The following is a 22,996-nucleotide window of genomic DNA, read 5'->3' as shown; positions in this document are numbered from 1 at the left end:
TTAAATCACGGACAAGGGGGGCTTTGCTGACAACGGACCTGGCATTAAGCAACAGCAGCCTACAATTAGGGCCCTGTACTCCCCTGTCACCAGTACTACAGGATGAGCCTTTTGAGGGGCCGGAACAAGGAATCGCTCTAACATAGCGAGTCCTCGTTCCCCAAAGATGGCCTGCCCCTCGGCTCCCGCCATATCTGCCTATCCCAATCATGACCGGGATGCTCCGACCTTCTCCCCTCCCCAGAGTACCCCCACCCTCACCAGCCTTCTCCCTTCCTGACCGGACTCGCTTTCCATACAAACCAAGCCCAAGGGTAAGTCCTGCCCCCCCTACTTTTGCTATTGCACTCAGCAGAGGGGGTACCAGGCTCCACCCCCGACTCCACCATTCTCATATCCCAAACACTCAATACACATTCACACTCAATTAATATACATAAAAATAAAAATATTCACATTCATACGCCCTAAATACAATAATAAAATTTACACATAACAGGGCCACCATTCATCTACATGCATACTCACACCCACAACAAACGTTCTCTAAAAAAATAGTATTGCCCCTCTGTGTCCCAGGCTGGTCCAGTGTGGCCGGCTAGGTGATCATTAGGTACTTGTCTTGGGGCAGACCGTACTTGGCCTTATGCTCCTCAAAGACCTGGGTCAACTTCTCCAAGTACCTCTCATGCAGCTCATCAATGGCTTCTCCGGACATCCAACAATTGTGTAAAGTCAACCCAGCCACGGTGGGACGGCTAGTCAAACTGGGGCTCCTTAAAGCTGAGTTGATTTCAATTGCTGGGATCGCAGCTGGGAGTGGAGAAAGTAACAACACCTCTGAGCATGTACAGAGTAGATTTCTAAGCCACAAGCTCGCCTCTCCCACTCCTTTCACGATGTGGCATTCGATGACAGGCCCGAACTCCTGGAAGAGGACGCGCAGCTCGCCGCTGGTGCAGGTGGCCGAGACGTTGCCCACAAAGGTCTTAACGGTGTGGGTGGGCCTCGGGTGGGAGAACTCCACAACAACCACGCGGCATGACAAAGTAGCAACAATGGTCCATTGGAAGATCTCTTCAGTGAGCATCAGATCTAGGAGAGTCAATTCTTTAGTCTTTTCTTCAGTTTTTCTGGAAAATGAAACAGCTACTGAGGAATTTGGGGCACCTTTCTTCCTTGGTAAATTGTTTCCCAACCAAAGTTTCTGGTATCCTCTAGTGTCCAATCTTCAATTTTGTTGTTCTACTACATTGTCCTCAGATAGCATGAACTATTCAGTTTATATTATTCACCTTGGGTTTTTATTAAATCATCCAGGAAAGATTGCTATGACAGATGCTAGGCCATGCTGTAATATTTAGCTATTAAAAAAATCAACCATTTAATTAATCTACCATATAGAATTTAAAAATATTACTTTCCAGGCCAAATTAGAATAATAGCTTACTGTAAATATGTTCCTAAAGATTATTTCATGTCCTTGCCCAATTAATTTATATATATATATATATATATATATATATATATATATATATATATATATATATATATATATATATCTTTAATAATTTTGAATATAGGAATCCCAGGTATGGACATTTAAAGTCAATCAGATAAAAATAAAGAGCTCTGGGATGTAAGATAAAAGGCTTTTTTTTTTATTAACTGCTGAGCTTTCGTTAACAACCTGTTAACATCATCAGAGCAAAGGGCTAAATGAGAAGGGGGAGCATGTGAATAAATTTACATAACAGTTAAAAAACAGTTGAAATGAGGCATGTGCACACATTGTGCCCAAGAAGCTCTTAAAGGCATAGAGCAGTCAGTCTCAAGACCATTTTAAAAGTCGCGCTTGTCAGCTGTTTGGCGCGTAGATCCAGCATGCCTTTTAGCCAGCCTCTTGGATTGTATAGTTTGTTTGGTGTAGGGTTGTTGTGTGTGTGTGTTTTGTTGGGTACGGTTATTTGGAATGTTTGTGTGTGTTCGTTTGTTATGCTTATTAGTTGTGGGTGGTTTTGTGGTGTTTGGGAATTGGGCAACCCAAAGAACCATTACCAATCAGTGATTTGTCCTCCATCGTATACAAGATCAACTGCAACACATGCCAATGTAACTACATTGGAGAAACATCAAAAAGACTTAAGACCAGAATACATGAGCATGTTTTGGCAGTAAGAAGACAAGAACAGCGCTCCCAAGTCTGGACCCATATAGCTGAGCATGGCCACACTTTTAACTTTAAAGGAGCAGAAGTCATTGCTCATGATTCCACGAAAGGAGGCCGTCTTTTAAAAGAAGCTTGATTTTCAGACTGTCATTCTATTAATAGACACATAGACCTACTACCTCCTTACCAAACCCTAAAAAGACATTTACAAAAACATAAAGTACCTAAACACTTCAACCCAACCAATAATAACACAAAAACACCACCCCAGCCACTTATCAAACCCCAAACCAACACAATAGATATCCTTTCTACAACACAATACTTTTCATCAAACCTAACTAAAGAATATAATTCTAACACAACCATGACAACTCACACAACCAACACACCATGTTCTGATATTCTCACACACAGAAACAACAACCCCCCTGACCACAACATCCAGGACACAAACATCCAAAACATAAATCCTGCACCCTCACAAGATACTCACACACAACAAAACATACACACACAACACCTAAGTAACAACAGAATATTAAGACCAAGACCAAAACTCCCCCCCTACAATGAAATATGACTTATCACATTCAATGGAACAAAATATTACAGCCCAATTCCCAAACACCACAAAACCACCTACAACTAATAAGCATAACAAACGAACACACACAAACATTCCAAATAACCGTACCCAACAAAACACACACACACAACAACCCTACACCAAACAAACTATACAATCCACCATCCTTAGAAACCCCAAAGATAAAATTGAATTAGAAAATCAAGGAGTATACGAAATCCCATGCACCACTTGTCCCACCACATACATCGGACAAACCAACAGAAGAATAAGTGCACGCATTGAAGAACATAAGAACTCAGTCAAAAAAGAGGAACCAAAATCTTCCCTGGTCCAACACCTTAAAGCTACAGGACATGAAATTGACTTTAAAAATACCAGAACCATTGCCAAAAGTGAACATTTTAATAACAGAATAATCAGAGAAGCCATCGAGATAGAAAAACGCCCACACAGCATGAACAAGGGAGATGATACCTCCCGCCTACCAGCCATTTGGAAACCTGCCCTTATTGACAAACGACTCCCTAACCCCAAAATCTTAAACCCCTCTGCAACTCAGACTAACCTGAGCACAACCAAACAGAACACTCCCCCAGCCAATCAGAGCACAGCCAAGCCCCTAACCATTCAGAACACACCTCCACCAAATCAGAACACAGCCAAGCTCCCATCCAATCAGTTCATACCCTCACTGGCAGTTAAAAGGAAGAAACAGCTAAAACCACACATTGCTGCTCAAAGCAAGAAGCTAAAAACACCAGCCTGAAGATGACGAATGTGACTTCGTCGAAACGTTGCCAAGACACTTCCAATTTTACGCGGGAGAAAACCCGAAAAACCAAAGACCTATATATATATATATATATATATATATATATATATATATATATATATATATATACACACACAACAATGTGACAATATGTATGAAACAAGGTCACCAGAGATTTTAGGCTTGAATTTTAATGTGCTGAGGCAGGACAAGGAGACAGAACAATTGACCGGCCACAAGAAATGAGTGACAATTTCCAATTTAATTATTTAATTTGCTAGCTTGGGAATAACTTGTGCTATTTTTCCAAGGACATTCTCTATTTCTGTCTCTCTTCTTTACAATTTTCTTGCCTTTTTTCTATTTCCCGCAGCTTTGCCAGCATAAATTTTCTAATCCTTAAATCACTTGTATCCATAATTTATCAATTTATTCATAATGAAATAGATGCATAATGGGGTAAATCAAAAGAGACTTAAGGTAGCATGCAATATTTAAAATAACAATTCACAATCAAATCCAAAAAAATATCAGTGCATTGGGAAAATACACAAACAAGAACATTCTACTACCTATCATCAATCAAGCAGAATTGCAAATCTGTTTCTGGCCTGTGTGAAAACCAAGTTTAAAGTTTTTCTAAAGGATAGTAGGATTGGTGCCAAACAGATCTTAAGGGAAGGATTAAACAGTGACACATAATGCACATGTCTAAATATGTGAGCTTCTGCTTGCTAAATATCATTTCAAGAAAGCAGCCAGTCAGTATTTGGCTAAGGAATAATTGGTTCTTCCTACAGCCCATAATATATTTATTAGCCATATTCAAATCCATAATGTGAAGGCATCTTCTTTCTCTTAGTCTTTCTCAACATCCAAGTCTCAAAACTGTACATAACTTTAACTATTACAATCTTTGTTGTTACTGAAATTTTCTTGTTGTTCATAATGAGTTCATCATCTTCCCCCTAACATTAATCTCTTCACTATTCCAGCACATCTTTGCTTTCTTTTGCCAGAGTCATTCTACTTCTATTTGCAGATCTTTGTATTTTGTGATTATTTTGTTCTTTCTTTTCTATTCTGCTGTCTCCAGGTACTGACCTTATTATTACTATTGGTTAGTCATACAGTCACTGTCACACACAGTAGATCACAACTGAGTTTAGATTGGATTTCATATTTTTATCCACCTATCAAAAGTATTACTGCACAATGTAAACCAATCCAAGTAAGGTTGCTTTTTGCAATGGATTCATGGTGATGTTGTCAATGTCAGTATTGTTCAGTGGTGATCCAGATATTTTGGGATTACACCCAAGGTGCTATGCACAAAAATGTGAAATTGCAACTGCCAGCTCTTTAGCTGGTGTTGCACTTGATATGCATTCTTTCCAAAAACCTAGGATGTTATGATGTATCAGTATGAGTGGATCTAAGCAGTGTAGCTTTTTATAATTGATAGATGTAAATTTTGTCAATATGCAGATTTTCTAAGTGGCATCCAAGATTTTTAATGTGGCACCCAGTGGGACCACCACTGGGATCACCATAGTCAGTTTATGCCATAATCTTTCAATTTCAATTTTCAGATTTTGATACATCAGTTATCCATGCTCATTTCTTTTTAACCTCAATTTTGAGCCACGTTTATCAATTTGTATTCAGAATTCCTGCAATATTTTAAGCTGCTCATTTTCAACAAATTTTCAAGTCACTTTTTTGTCACTGGTACCTGACAAATTTTACAGATGTTCCAGTGAATAATTTTGGTGATTATATTATGTCATTGTTTAAAAGATTGTGTAATCCTTTTGCATAAACTGAGCATAAGATCTACTATTTTTTCAGCCTCTTTGCACAATCTGCACTTTGAATCATTTGACAGATTTTGATTCTGTTCTTAATTGCATTAGTTTACATAACTTGTTCTTAAGCAGCCAAAATCAAGCCTTCCAATTTTACTTTTAATGTTTCAGTATGTAAGCCATTGCCATAGTTTATCTTTCTCTACTGTCCCCTCAGTCTTTTATAGAAATTGACCGTGTAATCTTTTTCCTTGCCAGCATTCTGTTCTTGTTTTCATTATATTGATATTCATGTTTTGTTTCCTGCACCTTTTATAAGTTCCAATTTTTAACTTGCATCAATGCTTGTTCTTGGCTTTCTTTTTATGCAATCAGCCTATGCATGCTTTTCTTCTTTGATAGTTTGAACTGAAGTAAACCTCTTCCTCTATTTCCGAGGGGCACATGTAATCTATCAATATCACCAGGAGGATGTAATGCATTGTGAATAGTCATTAACTTTCTTGTTTTTTAGTTCAGCTTGTGTCCATTTAATAATTCCAGCAGTGTATCATATTATAATATGGCCCAGGTATTGATGGCTTTGATGGTTTTTCTATCATTTATTTTTGTCTTTAGCACTTTTCTCAGTTTTTGGATGTATACTTTACTAATCACATTTTTAACTAGTCCATGCTTGATTTTGTCAATTGTAATATGCCCAGACACATATAGGCTCTGTCCTGATGGCTCCTGATGTTTGGCATTTCAATTCTATTGCTGTTCGTGATTTTACCCCCAACTGGGGGTCAGTTCATAGGTTGTTTCAGTACTGATTCTGTAGTGACTTTTACTGTTGCTTCTTCTAACTTATTATTTCTATTGTTCATATCAGCTTTTTCCTTTATGTTTGCAATTGTTGTTATTTGAGTTTTTTACTATTCTACCATTGTTTCTAGATCTTCACAATTTCTTTCTGAATCTCCTCTAGTTCTGCATCTCTTGTTGTTCAGTGACATTTGAGTCTAGATAAATTTTTTTCTAATGGATAAATTCTTCCTTCATTGGATAAGTTCTGAATAAATCCTTGTTCGGTGTTCCAATGTCAAAAAAATATTTTCTGATTACGGTCATTATTAGTGGTAATGGTATTATTCAATGATATTCTTCTTGTTTTAGACTATTATTCTACATCCTTTCATAGGTGTCATGACTGTTTGTTCTGAAGACTAAATTGAAGGCAGGGAAGGTATGTGGTAAACTCTGTCAGTTAATGAACTCTGACTGACAGGATCTAGAAAGAGAACCTTCTCTGCTGCTGCCCCTGCCCTATGGAATATTCTTCCTCTGGAAGTGAGGCAGGCCCCCAGTTTCCTGGTCTTCTGAAAAGAGGTTAAAACATGGCTCTACAGTCCTGTGTGGGAAGCCCAGGTGCGGGGCTGATTAATCCCCTAATAGTCCTCCTCTCACCTTTTAACTAATTTTAACAGTATTTAGTCACTCTTGCCTCCTCCTAAATTTTTAATTTTATTATATACTATTTTATATTGTTTATCTTTTTTTGGTATACCACCCAGGATCCCTCTAAGAAGGAGATGGGCAGTTCGGAAATGTGAAAAACAAACAAATAAATTAACATTTGATATTTTTCTCTTTGGGGAAATGTGAAGATTCTTTTTTGTACTTCCATTTCCATATTGCCTCTTATGTCTTCCCAGAACTCCCCAGGTAATCTTTTGCACATATTAACTGTTCTAAGTTTGTTCTATACAAATTTATGTAAAATGGTCTGATAAATAAATAAAATATTTATATTTAAAAAAACTTTCTGGTACACCTAGTCTTTATAATTTTCTACATTTAACTCACATATTTGACTTGGTAATTCCTTGAAATCATCACAATTATTATAAAATTTTCAATCTGCATCCTATTTCACCCTTCATTTTTTCTAACAATTAATTTCCACTTTGGGGCTGATGCTTATGTGATTATCCTTCTGCAATCACCTGGCAAGAAGGAAAAGGAATATACTTCTGCACATTAGCTTATCTCACCTTAGCAAATGAAGCCTAAAATGTGACCTGTATATCATGCAGACATTTACATTGAATCAGTCTGTTTTGCTGTTTGAAAACAATTACCTTATTAACATATATTTCTTTGGGAGAGATGTCATTTCATTCATTAGCAGCTTTTTTAGAAAAATCTCCAAGCTGCATGCTAGTGATAAAATATCACCTCAGCTTTCCAAAAGTGCACATAAACAATATTTTTCCTTATTATCTCCTTGCAAAATTATGCCCTTTACTGAAGTATCATTAAAGGTAATTAAATTATAAAAGCAGTAAAATATTTCAGGGAGCTACAGACATTATATACCGTAAATGCCGGCATACAAGGCGACCCGGCGTATAAGACGACCCTCTTCTTTATAGCTGGGCTGCATTCTTAGAACGTCGTCTTATACGCCGGAAACTACCAGTATTTCCGGCGTATAAGACAACTCGGCGTATAAGACGACCCCCATCTTTGGCGCCGATTTCAGTGCTCGCGGAAGTCGCCTTATACGCCGGCATTTACGGTACATGTTCTGTTTTGCAGGTGGTGGGAATGCCTTCTATCAATATCTCTTTTTAAATCCATGCCATTTAATGGAAGTGTCAAATTGTTTTCTTAGTTCTGAGCTTATCTCTGAAATTATCTCTGAAGAAACTGCCATCATAGTATTGCTATCAATCTCTCTCTTTTATCTATTTAAAACTAAGCATGCTAACATTTCCCCAACTAACACACAGTTGCGGAAGGGGCTCCATCCTACCTTCATATTTCCTAAAAAATTGAGGACATTTCCGCTTATGAACAGACAGCACGCCCTTATTGTGTTACATGATCCAGAACCAAATTGTATATGTATTTGGCAATTTGCATTAAAGTAACAACCATGAAGTCCAGAGAAAGTATTGCAAAATACGTCTTCTTCTTCTTTTTATGCCATATCCGTTATCGGATGGATGTACACAAAAGGAACTTGAAATGAAAATATCTCCCCCCCCTCTCTCTCTCTTTCTCTCTCTCTCTCTCTCTCTCTCACACACACACACACACACACACACACAAATCCACCATTAGTTGCCTTCCAAAAGTCTCATGAATAGGAGTGTCCACAGGGTGTGGTTAAAAAAAAGTCTAGAGGGTGACGAGCTCTGTTTGTTTTTATGTTGTTTTGTCATCTCCCCCTTCCTCCAGATAATATTGACCACACTTTCTAGACTCTTACTTGCTCAAAGAGCCATTTCCATTCTCTCCCTCTTACCTCCACATAATTCCTCTTGCATCTCTTCCTCTCTGGCCTTAAACCAAATCCAGATTGGCTGATTCTCAGCTTTTCAGTTCTGCCAGGCCCCACCTATTTCCAGGTATCTTTTACAAGTGTGTCGCTTTTTCTTGGTCTCAAACTCTTTTTCCATCCACTCACCATAATCAAAACACTCTGATCATTTATTTCCTTTTCATGGCATCCTTCTGCAAGTTTGTACCAGCTTCACTAATTTCCCCAACTTACTGCAATTCCTGTATGTTAGTAATTTTATGGGAGCATTGTTTGATGGTGCATACATGCCATTCTCTTTTAAAGAAAACAATGTCCTGCAAAGCACATACAAAAAGAATAAGAAGTAGTGAGGAAAAGAAATTAAAGATATCAGATGAGAAACAAAAACAAATAAATGTCAAGTACACTGATACTTTTCATGTTTCTATCCTTGTAACCAGTGGTGGGATTTAGCCAGTTTGCACCACTTCGGCAGAACCAGTAGCTAATTTTTTGTTGCCCAGGGCCAGAATGGACTTCCGGAAGTGACATCCACACAGAGAACCGGTTGTTCACATATTTGAATCCCACCACTGCTTGCAACCCATCCTTGCTTCCACCATGTCGCTACACTCACTTCACAGTTTTGATTGTAAACTTCTTAACTCTCTTTTCAAACATTTTTATTAGATACATACTCTATCAAACTATAACTATCTCATATGTCCACTTTCTCTCAACCTATTCATTCTTTGTCTATGAATTTGTTTTGTGATTTGATCCTTATTAATTCTCCGTATACGAACAAAGCATCTCAAAAACTGTCTGTGTTACTTTCCCCTTCCTTTTATTTTATCATTCAGTTCACATGCATTTAGGAGTCTAGCTCTTATTGTTTTGCCACACATCTTAAATAGCCTCTTTCTACCGTCTTCAATTTATTCCTCCTAATTCTCACTTACCCACAATAAACCTTTTATACAGGTTACAGTCATTTTCCCCTCAGTCAATAAGCATTCATTTCTCCTAACAAACATCTAATTTTCCACCAGTATTTGTACATCTAAATATTCTACAAATATTAGCCTACTCTAGTTTTTTTTAATCATAGTTTTATAACTTGCAATTGTTTGGTCCATTCTCAAATCAATGACACTCAGACTTCAATAGATTCAGTTTTCAAATCCATGTCTCTTTGCATGTTTTCTGAAAATCAGTTCCACACACACATTTATCTTCTTGACAAACATGCCTCTAAAATTGCCACAAATATTTCTTATGTATTTATCCATGAATATATTTAAAAACCAAGAAAACATTGCACATTCTTGTCTTCATCATCATTTTAGCCATTGTCTATTCACTGTAGGATATAGTCTTCATTCATTAACTGCCAAAATAGTAATGCTTTTAAATTTTTATTCCTTTGACATTGTAAGCATAAAAAGACTGATTAATACACACATTTGAAACTAATGTTTTCCTAACCATATATCGAAAACAATTCTCATTCATTCCTTGGTCTCTGAATGTCCCAATAATTCACTTGGTCCCATCTATTCATGTTACCAAACAGAATGACTTTTCTTTCTGGATAACATTCATTTAGAATGTTCTTTTTTAAAAAAAACAAAAAACCTTCATCTGTTGTTCTTCCATCCTCGCCATACATAACTATCACCAGCCCCTGAATGTTTAGTTTCATATGTACATAACAACAATTCTTATGACACAAGTTCCTACTTTCCCTATGTGAGCCTTATAATTTATAGTTTCGTATCCCTACAGTTTCATATCCCTTCATGGACTCTTCATATTGACTCCACAAGGTCAGTCTTCATTCAGATTTCTTATATCCTTCTCCATTCCCTTAGTTTCACAAACTTAACAGCTATGCATTTTTATTTATTTCATTTCATGTTATTTAGCACTTATATTCCAGATTGCAATCTTTTCTATGACCTGCCTCCAATATGGTTTTGGTGAATTGAAGCTTTCCCTGATGTATTTAAATGTATTTAAATAAGACAGAGAGGTTGTACTGTAACTTCTCAGCTTTAATTGTATTTCTGCCAAGTACAACATTTGCTTCCAACAGTAAGAACACTGGTCAATTCTGATACATTTTCAAGACTATTCTATAGTCCAAAACTCAATTTCAGCCCAACATGCAATTTTTTGTGACCTATAGTTTAATCCCTAATCTAGAGACTTCTTTCATGCCAACATGTTTGATGCATTCAACCAACTAGAAAGTAATTACAGTATATTGATAAATTTAAAACATCAATAAATAGCACAATATCAATCACAATATCAATACACCAAAGACTCCACAGTTCAACCCCAAGCTACATACATTTTCTTCTATTGTACCACATATAGACATCAAACACTTTAGAAAGCAGGCAAATGGGAGAAGCAAAGGAACAGCTGTTCTTTCTGAATGCCTATGAAAGCACGCTCTGTCAACCAGTATCAGTTAGAAAACCCTATCTTCACCAATACTGGCATGGAAAGCAACTGTATATGCACAGGGAGCAAATACCACATTCACTAGAATTGATGGTATTAGCTAGTTGGGTATTAAACCTTAGTAATTAAACAACCAAACTGAGAGACACAAAGCACCCACACATAAAATATATCTAAAAGTTCATAATAACATTAATGTAATTATTGACTGATTTAAACAGTCTATGAATATTTAGTGATGTTTTGAGCAACAATTTTCTTAATAATAAAATATAATGGACTTTTATTTATTTGCATTTAAGATATTAGAGCTGCCAGAGAACAGTTGATCAGTTGATCAAATCTGATGAGAGAAGGGTTTGTGATTGTAGATACCTGTAAAACCACTCAGTATACTTATCTTAAGAATAAATCTTCCTTAATTTAGAAGGATTTGCTCCCTAATAGACCCTAAAACTAATAGACATTAATTTTCAGTGGTGCATGAAGTTTTTCCCATTAAGCCAAATATCTATTTAAAAATAGAATAATTCCTTTCTAGGGTAACTTTTCTTTCATGTGACAAAATATCCTTTTTGAGGCCAGAAGATATAACATCCTTGAAGTGAATATATTTATTTGTTTTGTGCACTATGTATTTTTTATAACTAAATCTTGTTGATTACCTTTCAGGTTTTCCAGGGAAACTTTGACAATGATACTCACAGAAAGAACGTTATTGATCCTCCAATCTATGCACGGCACATAAGGATCCTCCCCTGGTCGTGGTATGGCAGAATCACTTTACGGTCAGAGCTTTTGGGCTGTACAGAAGAGGACTGATGCCTAAATCTGCACTTAATAGCACAACTCTTGATATTTCTATATATATATATATATATATTATATATAAAGTTCCATAGAAGAAACTGTAAAACCTGTAGGAAGTTGAATGGGCTTTTCATGAATAAGTGCTCACTTTCTGGTAGGCTGTTCTCTTTTGTAAGGAAGTCTAAGCCTGCCCTTAAAATGGTCCAATTCTGATGCATATTCTTATTTTTTTTCTTTTAGTCCCTTTTAAATCTGCTCCAGTTATTTCTCTGTTTTACTGTGAAATTTCAAGTTCTCTTTTGAGTTGTTCTCATTGGCTAAAATGTGATAAGAAATAAAAAAAATGTCATCATTTTTGCAAAGGAAATGAACATGGTTTTACAGAGTTCATTAGTAATCTGAAAACAAGCTGATGGAAGTCATTATTTCCAAACCCATGCGGTCATCTTACTTATTTACAAGTGATACTGTGGCTTTAGCAATAAGTTTTTCTCGAGAATGACTCCATTTGATTCCTTCCCTTGTGCCTATCACATACTGTCATGACAAATGATACTATTTTTGAAAACAAAAATCTGTGGTCTGCAGTCCTTCTGATGTCACATATTACATTTTGTAATTTCTTTAAAAGAGCTGAGTCCACACACTTTAGATTTCGTTTCCAGTTGTTTCACTTTTCATTGAGTATAATGGAAACATTTCATTGTCTTTTACATGTAATCCCATTAACTACTGCTGTTTATTTATGACCAAAGCTGAATTTTATAGAACAAAATCTGTCATTGTTATATCACGAAGTCTATGATTTTGTAAATTAATTCAGTTTACAGGGTTTTTTCTCCCTAAACAATGCTGGGCTGACAAGAACATGGACCAAATCCTAAGCTGATTCTCAGTAAAAGAAAGTTGCATAAATAACTTAATATGGCATTCATGTGCTCCTGTCTTTACTCCCTTTGGAGTTGGCTTGTTAATCTATGAAAGAGCTGCCCCAGCCCCTTGGGTCAATGGGCAAGGGAGTGTGATTTAAAAAAAAATCTAGAATTCATTCCAAAATGAACCAATGTATCTTAGTTCAGAAATGCAACTTCGCTATACCATTATCCATAAGCTACAGTTCAGAGGGACATATACAAGCAATGGGCTGGATGCTCTTATGATCTTTAAATGATTGCAACCTTCAGCTGTACAAAGTTATTTTGAGCACACAGGTTTGATAATAGAGCCAGGAACAGGCAAAGATAGAAGGAAAAGCAGGAGAAAGCAGAACAGTTTTACTGAATGCAAACATCAGACTTAATTTCAAATTGAGCATGTCTCTGGTTCTTAAGACTGTAAAGATGCTGTATAGCTTCTAATAACATCACATCACAGATAATAATGTAATTTCAATTATTTTTAAAACAAAGAATATTTCTTTCTCTACTAAAAGAGTTTAACTGCTGTGTGTATAGAAATTAGGCTACTAAAAGACGACTAACTAGCCCAAGACCCCTGCTACTGGAATTCAGCTTTCATTTACTCTGTGACCTAGGACAAGCTGCATTCCATTCTGCCAGAGCTTTCTAACAGTATGAAAGTAATAAAGTTATTGGGAGAGGATTAAGGTTTTCAAACTGATGGTCTAGATCACAGTAGTTCATAATGTTACTATCCTATCTACCTAGCTCCTTTCTCTCTCTTCTAACACATCAAAGGTACTTATGTGACAAGAATTAGCCATAATGCCAATTATCATGCACCTTGATTAAGAAATATTGCTTTCTGTACCTTGGATATCCTATCTGAAAATATACAACTAGGATTCAATGCACATCAGTCAATGCTAGAGAGCCATGAATCTCTAGTTTGTGCTCATCCTTAGCCAAACAAGATATGAGATCCTGTTGCCATGGGAAGGAGGGTACCAAGGTACTGCAAAAGGATGGTTGAGTGGCTTCTTGTTTCCACTTATGCCCAGCCATAGTGATAATTATATAAAAAAAGACTGTGAGAATTTGACAGATGACTTAATAAGTGGAATTTGAAATGAAACTCCAGTTTGTTCAGGGGGTTCTGCTAGACAGTGATCCTGGCCATGTTTGCAAAGCACTTTCATTTAAACAAAGTATTTGCTGAATGTATTTTTTTTTTTTACTTGAAACTCTATATCAGGGATATTCAAATTTGGCCCTTTTATGACTTGTGGACTTCAGCTCCCAGAATTCCTCAGCCAGGCACACTGGTTAAGGAATTCTGGGAGTTGAAGTCCACAAGTCATAAAAAGACCAAGTTTGAAGACCCCTGCTCTATATTAATCACCATCTCCATTCTTATTTTCATAAAAGGTATGTGGGATTGATGGGTTTTTTTAGCCTCATTAAAATAGTTCACACTAAACATTTTTATTAAATTGCATTTCTTTTTTTTCAAATCATGGTAATGTAAGCATGGCTTCTACAACCTTGATATATATAAAAAGAGCTACTCTATAATTGTAAAGAGTATAATTAGAAAAAAGGTTATAGCCAGCACTGGCTTCCTGCAGTGGAATGGATGGTGGGATAGATTATTATTTTTGAAACCAAAATCTCTTTCCCCATGGAAATCTCTAGAGCACATTTGGGAATACATGGGAGCATGGGAAAAAAAACAGTAAAGGGAGACAGATAGTATAGCACAAGCAGATGTAATGTTATATATATATCCCAAGTTCTTCACAGATTCTCCTAAAGATTTGCCACAAGTAGTTTGGGCTACATAAGTTTTTAATTTTCAGATGATATTTCTTAAAAATGTCTTTCCCAAAAAAGTGTACCCATAAAAAAGGACTTCTGTCTAGTCTTAAAATGATCAGAACTCACACATTTAATTTGTAAGGCTTAGACAAAGATACTCAGAGATGTTCAGTAGGGGAATCTAATCAAGGTAAAGCAAGTATCTGTAAGGAATGCCAAGGTTCTGTGTATGTTTATGACTTTTGTGTATGTGTGTTTGTTTTAGTTGGATTTGTGCTGCATTACAATCCCACTAGACTGTTACTGTCTTGTCTGTAACTGTGTTAACATTTCCTAACAATGTTATTTATGGAATTGTCTTTGATTGTAGTGAATAATTTTAAAGAGAAAGTCAATTCTGATTGTATTAAGGTGCAAAAGTCTGATGGAATAAAGGTAGTAACCAAGATGGCATTGAACTATATACAGCCCCTATTCTGCATTTTAGCTCTTATGAAAATGCTACAAATCACAACCAAGTGAATCTGTTCAATTCTAAATGCCTATACTAGAAGTTAAAGCTGCAGCAATAAACTTTAGCTTGTTGTAAGACTTTCATTTTATAGTGGATCTATACTTTAAAGCAGAGATTAGCTAAAGAGTGCTGCTGATATGCATTTCTTCAGCCTTTGAAAGCCACAAGGGAAAGTAACAATTATACTGAAATGCCAATCAGAGGGAAACATTAGATTTTAGATCTCTTTAAAAATTAGATCTATACAAGTGGGGGTAAATTAAACTCTATGGAAATTTTGTAAGCCTATAGTCTATGCTTGCTGAGGCAAAAAAATTAAAAAAGGTTAAATCCACCAAAAGGAGGCTCAGCGAGAAGCTGCAAGAATAGGGCTGGGAATTTGCTTGTGGCAGGTTGCCCATCCTGGTTAGCAACCTCATTCCTTCTTTCAGTGTTATTGGACCGAAGGTTGCACTTGTAGCCATAGGTTCATGCAATGCAAAATAAATTAATTTAGGTCTTGGCACTGAGAACAAATTCAGAACCCAATGCAGGGGTCTACATATGACTTTTTTTGAAATCAGGCAGATAAAATCTGGATTAACATCCCAAGCAGGTAACCCATGCCAACCAAATCACTGCTATTTTTTTATTATTATGTTTTTGTGCCAGGCACATAGCGACTGAATTGCAGAAATGATACATTTTGGCATATGTGGATTCCAGATCAACACCATACTAATACTAAGATTGTCTTTGATAGATCAAGGTAATAAACATATTTTTTACTCTGTAGAGAGTCATATGGAGGAAATTTGCCTGGATCTACCCTATCCCTTCAATAAGAAATGGTTTCTATATTGAGTTCCAATCTAACAAACTTCTCATACTCCTAGCACCATTTCATTGCGCTGCTAGTCATTATAGACTTATAAAATGTATTAGTGCTTTATTTTTTTAAAATGCAAGGAAGTGAATATTTATTTGGTTCACTATTAACATGGGTCATAATTTATAGTGCATAAAATGTCATCTTCAAATGTAGTGATTTATATTTATTGTTCTTTTTAAAATGATTGTGTTATTTATTCTTTGTTTATTTCTGTAAACTACTTAATTATATGATTCTGAAAAGTGTCTGTTTTTAGCAAATATGGGCACAATTTGTTGAAAAATAATTCTTGCAAGACCTACTTAAATGAATAAATGGATTACCCTGCTATAGCTATATTTGTGTCCTAGTACAGCTATAGAGAAAGTTGATCAGAATTATGTTAAATGGAAAATGGAAGCTTTCACTGATGCCAGTGGGAGATTCCTTTGAAGTAAAACTGTCTGCTTCTCATGAGTAATCTTTATTGGACCAAGGAAAGGAAGGAATTATTTTTAAATTCCCTTATCCTTCCATAATCCTGTTAATGCTACCTTACAGCTGCTATTTATACAGAAAAAAGTGTATAAAAACTGGTACACTCATATAATGAATATATTTAATTTGTTAGTCAATTAGACTTGCAAAGGATACATTTTCTCAGTGAATTGTGTTCTTTGGATCTTAAATAAGTTGACAACTAAATTGCACTTTTTAATTCTATGTGTCATTGTTTGAAATTTTCTACTGCTTTAGGATGTATTCTGTAGTAAGAATGAATGTGTACATCTATTCATAGTTGTTCAGTAAACAACACGGGTGAAACAGCCGTCACTGATCAAATACCTCCAAACAAGTCAATCCCATCAAATACAAAGCTTTTTCATACAGAAACTTCACACACTCAATTGCAAATCATCAGATGTTAATAATTGAGTACTTGAATAGTGTGTGATGTACATATGTGTTTAAGTCAGCCCTAGGTCTATAAACTGTATCTTATTAAAGAAACAGAATTCCATCATGCAGTTTCACATATATTACATTTGGCTGGCTGTGTTTTATAAACTGTTTGTGCTAAGTCAGTTCAGTAGCCAGTATTCCAGTCCAAGATAAATAGCTGGTGAATGATAACTGCAACTTTTGGCCTAAAATAGGACAGCAGATTCACAAAACTAGCTAAACTAGCCTAACGTGTATGTGCCTCACACAAAATGGTGAATTTAGAATTAAGTCATGCAATTACACCATATGTAGAGTGTTTTGTACAACCTTAGTCTTATGTGTATTTTTTAACATAAATTTGCTCTGTTCATGTGGCCTGTTTGCCCCTTCTGGTATGATCATACAGTACAAAATATCATTAAATGTCTCATCATTTTTAAGACATTTTGTGATGTGATTCATCAAAATATTAGAAGATAACAAACATAAAAGGACAAGTATAGACTCTCTACCTGGAATGGGAAAACCTATCTTTTTTCAGGATTCAGTAATCATGTTGCAGGATTTTGTACAGATAAATTTGTGTGCATATTCAGACCTTGGATAAATGAAACTACGAATGGGGGATAGCATCCGATCTTCCCTCTAGTTCTTCACTATATTCCAGAAAACATACTGTCCGTGTATGTGGAAGTCTGGGACTATTGTCCCACTTCACTTGTGATGCAAGCAAGAAAAAGAGAGAGAGAGAGAGAGAGAGAGAGAGAGAGAGAGAGAGAGAGAGAGAGAGAGAGAGAGAGAGAGAGAGAGAGAGAGAGAGAGAGAGAGAGATTGCCCACTTTCAATTTATGTTATCTGAAGCCAATGGAAATTTTCCAGAAGTTGGTACCTTGAGATTCACAACTAAATTTGATTTAAAATCAACAGGTTGTTTATTTTAGAGTAACATCTCCCAAGTCATTTCCTTTTGAGTGACTTATTACTTAAAATCAAATGTTAAGAAGAGAGTAAACTTGTTGGAACGATATGATAAAATTGTTTTTAACTTTTGTTTTATCTTTAACAGTAAAACAGAATATTATTTAATTTCCCCTCTATTTACCTAAAAATGATTTAATTATTTATTTCTAGATAGACTTCACCTTTCTATAGCTTTCCTAATTTGCTACTTTTATAGCCTGAGAATTAAAACATAATGCACAAGACTTAGGATAATCTACTTAATTGTATTAAGGGCTTGTCACAAAATCAACCGCAATGAATATATCCAGTTCTGATTTTTAGATTGACTTTCTCTTTTGGAATGAAGACATACAAATTCATGCAGTTTTGAAGACTAAGAATTCTAATGAGTGTACCTGTGTGTATACAATTTTCAAAACTGGCTTCTTATGTGTCAGTAAGTACAGAACTCTCTCAGATACCTTGACAATCTGTGTAAAGTTCCAATGTATTTTGTATATACTTAAATTACGTAGAATGATGTTAAAACAGTCTAGTCTTCAACCTTAACAATAAAACTTTTGAAAAATAAGCATGTTCTTGAAGTATTTTGAATACACACTGTATACCAGGAAAAGTACACTTATGTGCAAAATTCAAGTGTAAAAATTAAAAAGGCGCAGCCATCTGATGTTGGTGGGTGGGGGTAAAATCATTAACAATTCCACAAAAGCCTTTTTCAAGCTCAGTTCAGAACCATTCCAATCGAATATGTTATTTGAGACAAGGTTCAAGAAAAAGAGCTTCATTCTCCCACAGAATGGAGGAAAGTACAATCAATTGTAAGTTTTTCTATTTCAGCAGATGATAGGTTTTTGAGGTAGTCTAGAATATGAAAGGGTGAAAGCTGCTAATTTCATGGATATTCTAATTAAACTCTTTTATATATTAAACTGTCTGTTCCTTGAGAATAACATATGATAATGTATCCATTGATAATACTATTATGTTGGAACTGCCTAAGCAAAATTTCAGATGTACCATTAAAAAATTAGTCTTTTTGCCTTGGAAACCTGGATTTGACCAAATTTGATGATCCCGTGGTGAAAAACAGATTTTGTTTTGCTGTATGAACCATAGTATACCACAGCATGCTATGATAGCCCGATGGAGAACTCAAGATCAAAAATTACCTGAGAAACAGATTGCTTGCACAAGCAGTTTGTACATACATTTTTCATTTGTTTTATTCTTTCTTAAGCTCTTACACTCATCTCCAGTCATGTGAGTAGATTTCTGCTGATATAAATGAAACCTTTCCCTTTCATTTGTAGGAGCCATCTGGATTTGTAAGGGAAAATTTCAGAGGAGAGGCATCATGACAGGAAAGCTACACTTCTCGAGTCTCACAAGATGACATTTAGCTTATTTACTGGCTTTCCTACCAAAAACAAAACGCTAAAAACAGCTTTTCTGTCATGTTTACCTTGCTATAGTCTGCTTAGAACACTGAGTTCCACCTCCCTATGGCTCTTGTCTTTTCCCTGGGATTTGTTGTTTGTTTATTGGATTGCTGGTCTCAACCAGTGCCAAGCCTGGGACAATAGTTATGCTTGCTGCCTTAAGAGGCACACTTTGCTTCTTAAAATTCTGCCTGAGTTTTTTAGCACCAGACTGTGGCAAGCATCCAGGGTCATATCTTTTTGGCTGGCAGCCAATAGTCCTTTGTCCAGAAAACCCCAGTCCAGGAAAGGGTACAACTGGTACATTCTATGTATGTTGACCATCACTGTCACCTCTCTGACCAGCAGTTCTGAATCCAGGACTATCTCCAATTCCTTGCGGTCAATTAATAGTTGATAAAACAAAGACAACTTCAGAGGATAGCCCTCTCTAATAATATTGACCAAAACATTTAAGTCATCAATAAAATTTGATTGGCTTATTCATTGTGAATGCATACATTGTGAAGTTAAATAGTAGTTACAGTAGTATGGAGTTTGTTCCCGATAGTATGGAGTTTGTTCCTGATCCTTATGAAGACAAGGAATAATATCTTTCTATTACACATCAGAAAATATTAGTTTTATTAGTTTATTCAAAAAATGAACTACAGCACACTGGATACATCTCAAACAGGAAGGTACATTTGTCAAGTGTTTAACTTCACATGGCTAAGTAATGACTGATAAAGGTATGAGAACATTAACATCTCGATCAGGGCTCTTTTATTTCCTGTACGGAATGAGACAAAGAAGGTTCTCAATAAGGTGGAAGACAATACACTTAGTTGTCCTTTTTCCCCAATGAAGTTTATCTGAGTCATGTGTTTTGTAAGATGGGCAGCTATATAAATTTGAAAAATAAATATGTTTACCTAACTTTTTATTTTTTATGTATGTATTTATTCAAACTTATTATTTTATTTGTTTATTCCTTACTACAAATCCTGATGCTTGTTCCTTACAGATGTCTGCAGGAGGATGCCAAACAAGACAAATCAGTGGTCCTGGCAGCACAGTCAAAACCTTGTCCCTTTAGTGTATGTGTTAACAGTGAATTCTGGTTAAATGTAATGCCTATTTGCTGTGCGCACTATAATTCTACAGTTGCCTAGAAATGCATCGGTGGGTTTAGTAAAAGCCTATTGCCAAGTCAATAAATTAAGCATTTTGGTTTTAGTTAAACCATTACAACAGTGAAGACTCCATAGGTTAAATGAAGGATAGGAAGAAAGGAAGTAAAGGACAGAGTGCTGCCTCTAATTCCCCTCAATCTGTCTCTAGAAATGAACTTCAAACTGCATATTATTATTTTATTTATTTACATCCCATGTTTATTATGTTTATAAATACTTCAAAGTGACAAGCATACCTAATACTTTTCCTTCTTTCTATTTTCACCCCAACAACAACCCTGTGAGGTGGGTTGGGCTGAGAGAGAATGACTGATCCAAAGTCACTCAAGTGGCTTTCATGCCTAAGGCAGGATTAGAACTTACATTCTCCTGGTTTCTATCCTGGTGCCTTAACCACTAGGCCAGGGGTAGGCAACCTTGGCTCTTTTATGGCTCGTGGACTTCAACTCCCATGGCTGGCTCAGGAATTCTTGGAGTTGGCCCACGAGTCATAAAAGAGCCAAGGTTGCCTACCCCTGCACCAGACCATATTGGCTTTCTGGCTCTTCATTCAATGTAATAAATAATTGGCTAGACTGACATTTTAAACATTTTCCCATAACATTTAATAATATAATTCTGTCTAATCTTACAGTAAGCTTTTTTATGCAGCATTTATATAACGAATCTAATATTTTGTCTCTTCCACACCCACATTCCATTCATTTTGCAATATTGCAGTGTTTTTATGAATAAGGTTTCTGATGTCTCATATGCAATGCATTTATTATTTTCTAGCCTTTAATATTAAGCTTGTTCAAATATTTCATGATACACAGGTATTGCATATTGGTACAGTTATTTCCCAACAATATAATTTTATCAAAAACAGCTTACAGTGTAAGAAGATGGGAAGTCTTGTTCTTTTAAAAACTGATACATTTTTATCTGAAAGTATATATCAGAAAATAGAACAATATATTCATTTTTTAAATCTTCCTTTGACTACATAACCAAATCAGCACCCACAAGAAAAATACATAAACATGTTTTAAATTGATTAGACTGACATTTTAAACATTTTCTCTCAACATTCAAGAATTGTTAGAATAAGATCTCCAAACTATATTGATTCATCAAACATTATATTATATATAATTTCCATTTGTTGCCACTATTTAATAAACATATCCCAACATACAGTAGGTAGCAACATAAAACATCTAATAATAAAACATAAATATCTTGACAAATGGCAGTGTATCAGAATATTACATTCAACCCCAAAACAATCAACTAATGATCAACTAATATCTCAAGATCAGTATTAGGTGGACTGCATCCTTGCAGTCATACATTGCACTAATTGGAATTGGAATATATTGGAATTCCCATTCTTATAGGCATGATCATGTAGAAAATATAATAACCATGATGAAAAATTACCTGATCATGGATTATTATTGCCAAGGCATCTCTGATCGAACCTGTTGACAAAAAAAAAAAAAAAAACAGAAGAAGGCATGCAGAATATGACTTCCTGAATTCTTTGCAGATACTTTACCAGCAATGGATGTATCTAAGGTGAAGTGATGTGTTATATACATACAGCTATATATGTTACACTTTCTCTCCAAGTTGTAATCAAGGTCAGTATATATGTGTGGCCTCTGTGTACATGTTTGTGCTCTCTTCTCCTGTTGTATCTGTATGTTTTTGAATGTATATACTTAGGAGCATTGGAAAGCCTTGATATACAAGGAGTCCTCAATTTACAACCACAGTTAAGCTCCAAATTTCTGTTTCTAAGTGAGACATAAGTGAGTTTTGTCCCATTTTATTACCTTTCTTGCCTCATTTGTTAAGTGAATCACTGCAATTGTTAAATTAGTAACACAGTTTTTAAGTGAATTTGACTTTTCCACTGATTTTGCTTGTCAGCATTATAAAAGGTGATCACATGACCCCAGGATATTGCAACTGTAATAAATAGGAGTCAGTTGCCAAGTGTATGAATTTTGATCACATGGCCATGGGGATACTGCAAAAGTCATTTTTTCAGTGCAGTTGTAATTTTAAGTGATCACTAAATGAACTGTTGTAAGTCAACTACCTGTTCTCTGCTCTAAACCACATGACTGGAAATGGGGGGGGGCTAGAATGGAGTAGTTGCCAACATTCCAAACTGACGCCCAACTATCAGTAAGGTTCTATATTTAAGCAAGAAAAACCAAATGCACAAGTACAGTATAGGTGATATCTTGCTCAATAGTATTAACTGTGAGAGGGATCTCGGAGTCCTAGTGGACAGTCACTTAAATATGAGCCAGCAGTGTGCTGCAGCTGCCAAAAAAGCCAAAACAGAGGGATAGAATCAAGATCACGTGAAGTGTTAATGCCACTTTACAATGCCTTGGTAAGGCCACACTTGGAATACTGCATCCAGTTTTGATCACCACAATGTAAAAAAGATGTTGAGATTCTAGGAAGAG

At 35.7% G+C, this 22,996-nt stretch overlaps 1 protein-coding gene across 1 annotated transcript in view; it reads left to right on the top strand.

Annotated features, from left to right (window-relative positions):
- EDIL3 (EGF like repeats and discoidin domains 3) overlaps window positions 1-18,479 on the top strand; it is a 254,850-nt gene extending 236,371 nt beyond the window's left edge. The window contains exon 10 of the mRNA XM_039352624.1: window positions 11,782-18,479. Coding sequence (XP_039208558.1) covers window positions 11,782-11,931 — 150 coding nt within the window. The 3' untranslated portion in view covers window positions 11,932-18,479. The remainder of the gene's footprint in view (window positions 1-11,781) is intronic.
- Window positions 18,480-22,996: the final 4,517 nt, after the last annotated feature.

The sequence above is a fragment of the Crotalus tigris genome, unplaced genomic scaffold (assembly GCF_016545835.1).
Source record: "Crotalus tigris isolate CLP2741 ecotype Arizona unplaced genomic scaffold, ASM1654583v1 scf7180000018455.1436977, whole genome shotgun sequence".
In the NCBI taxonomy this organism is placed as follows: Eukaryota; Metazoa; Chordata; class Lepidosauria; order Squamata; family Viperidae; genus Crotalus; species Crotalus tigris.
Note: the sequence above shows the minus strand (reverse complement) of the source record. Positions and strands in the feature narration are given on the sequence as shown.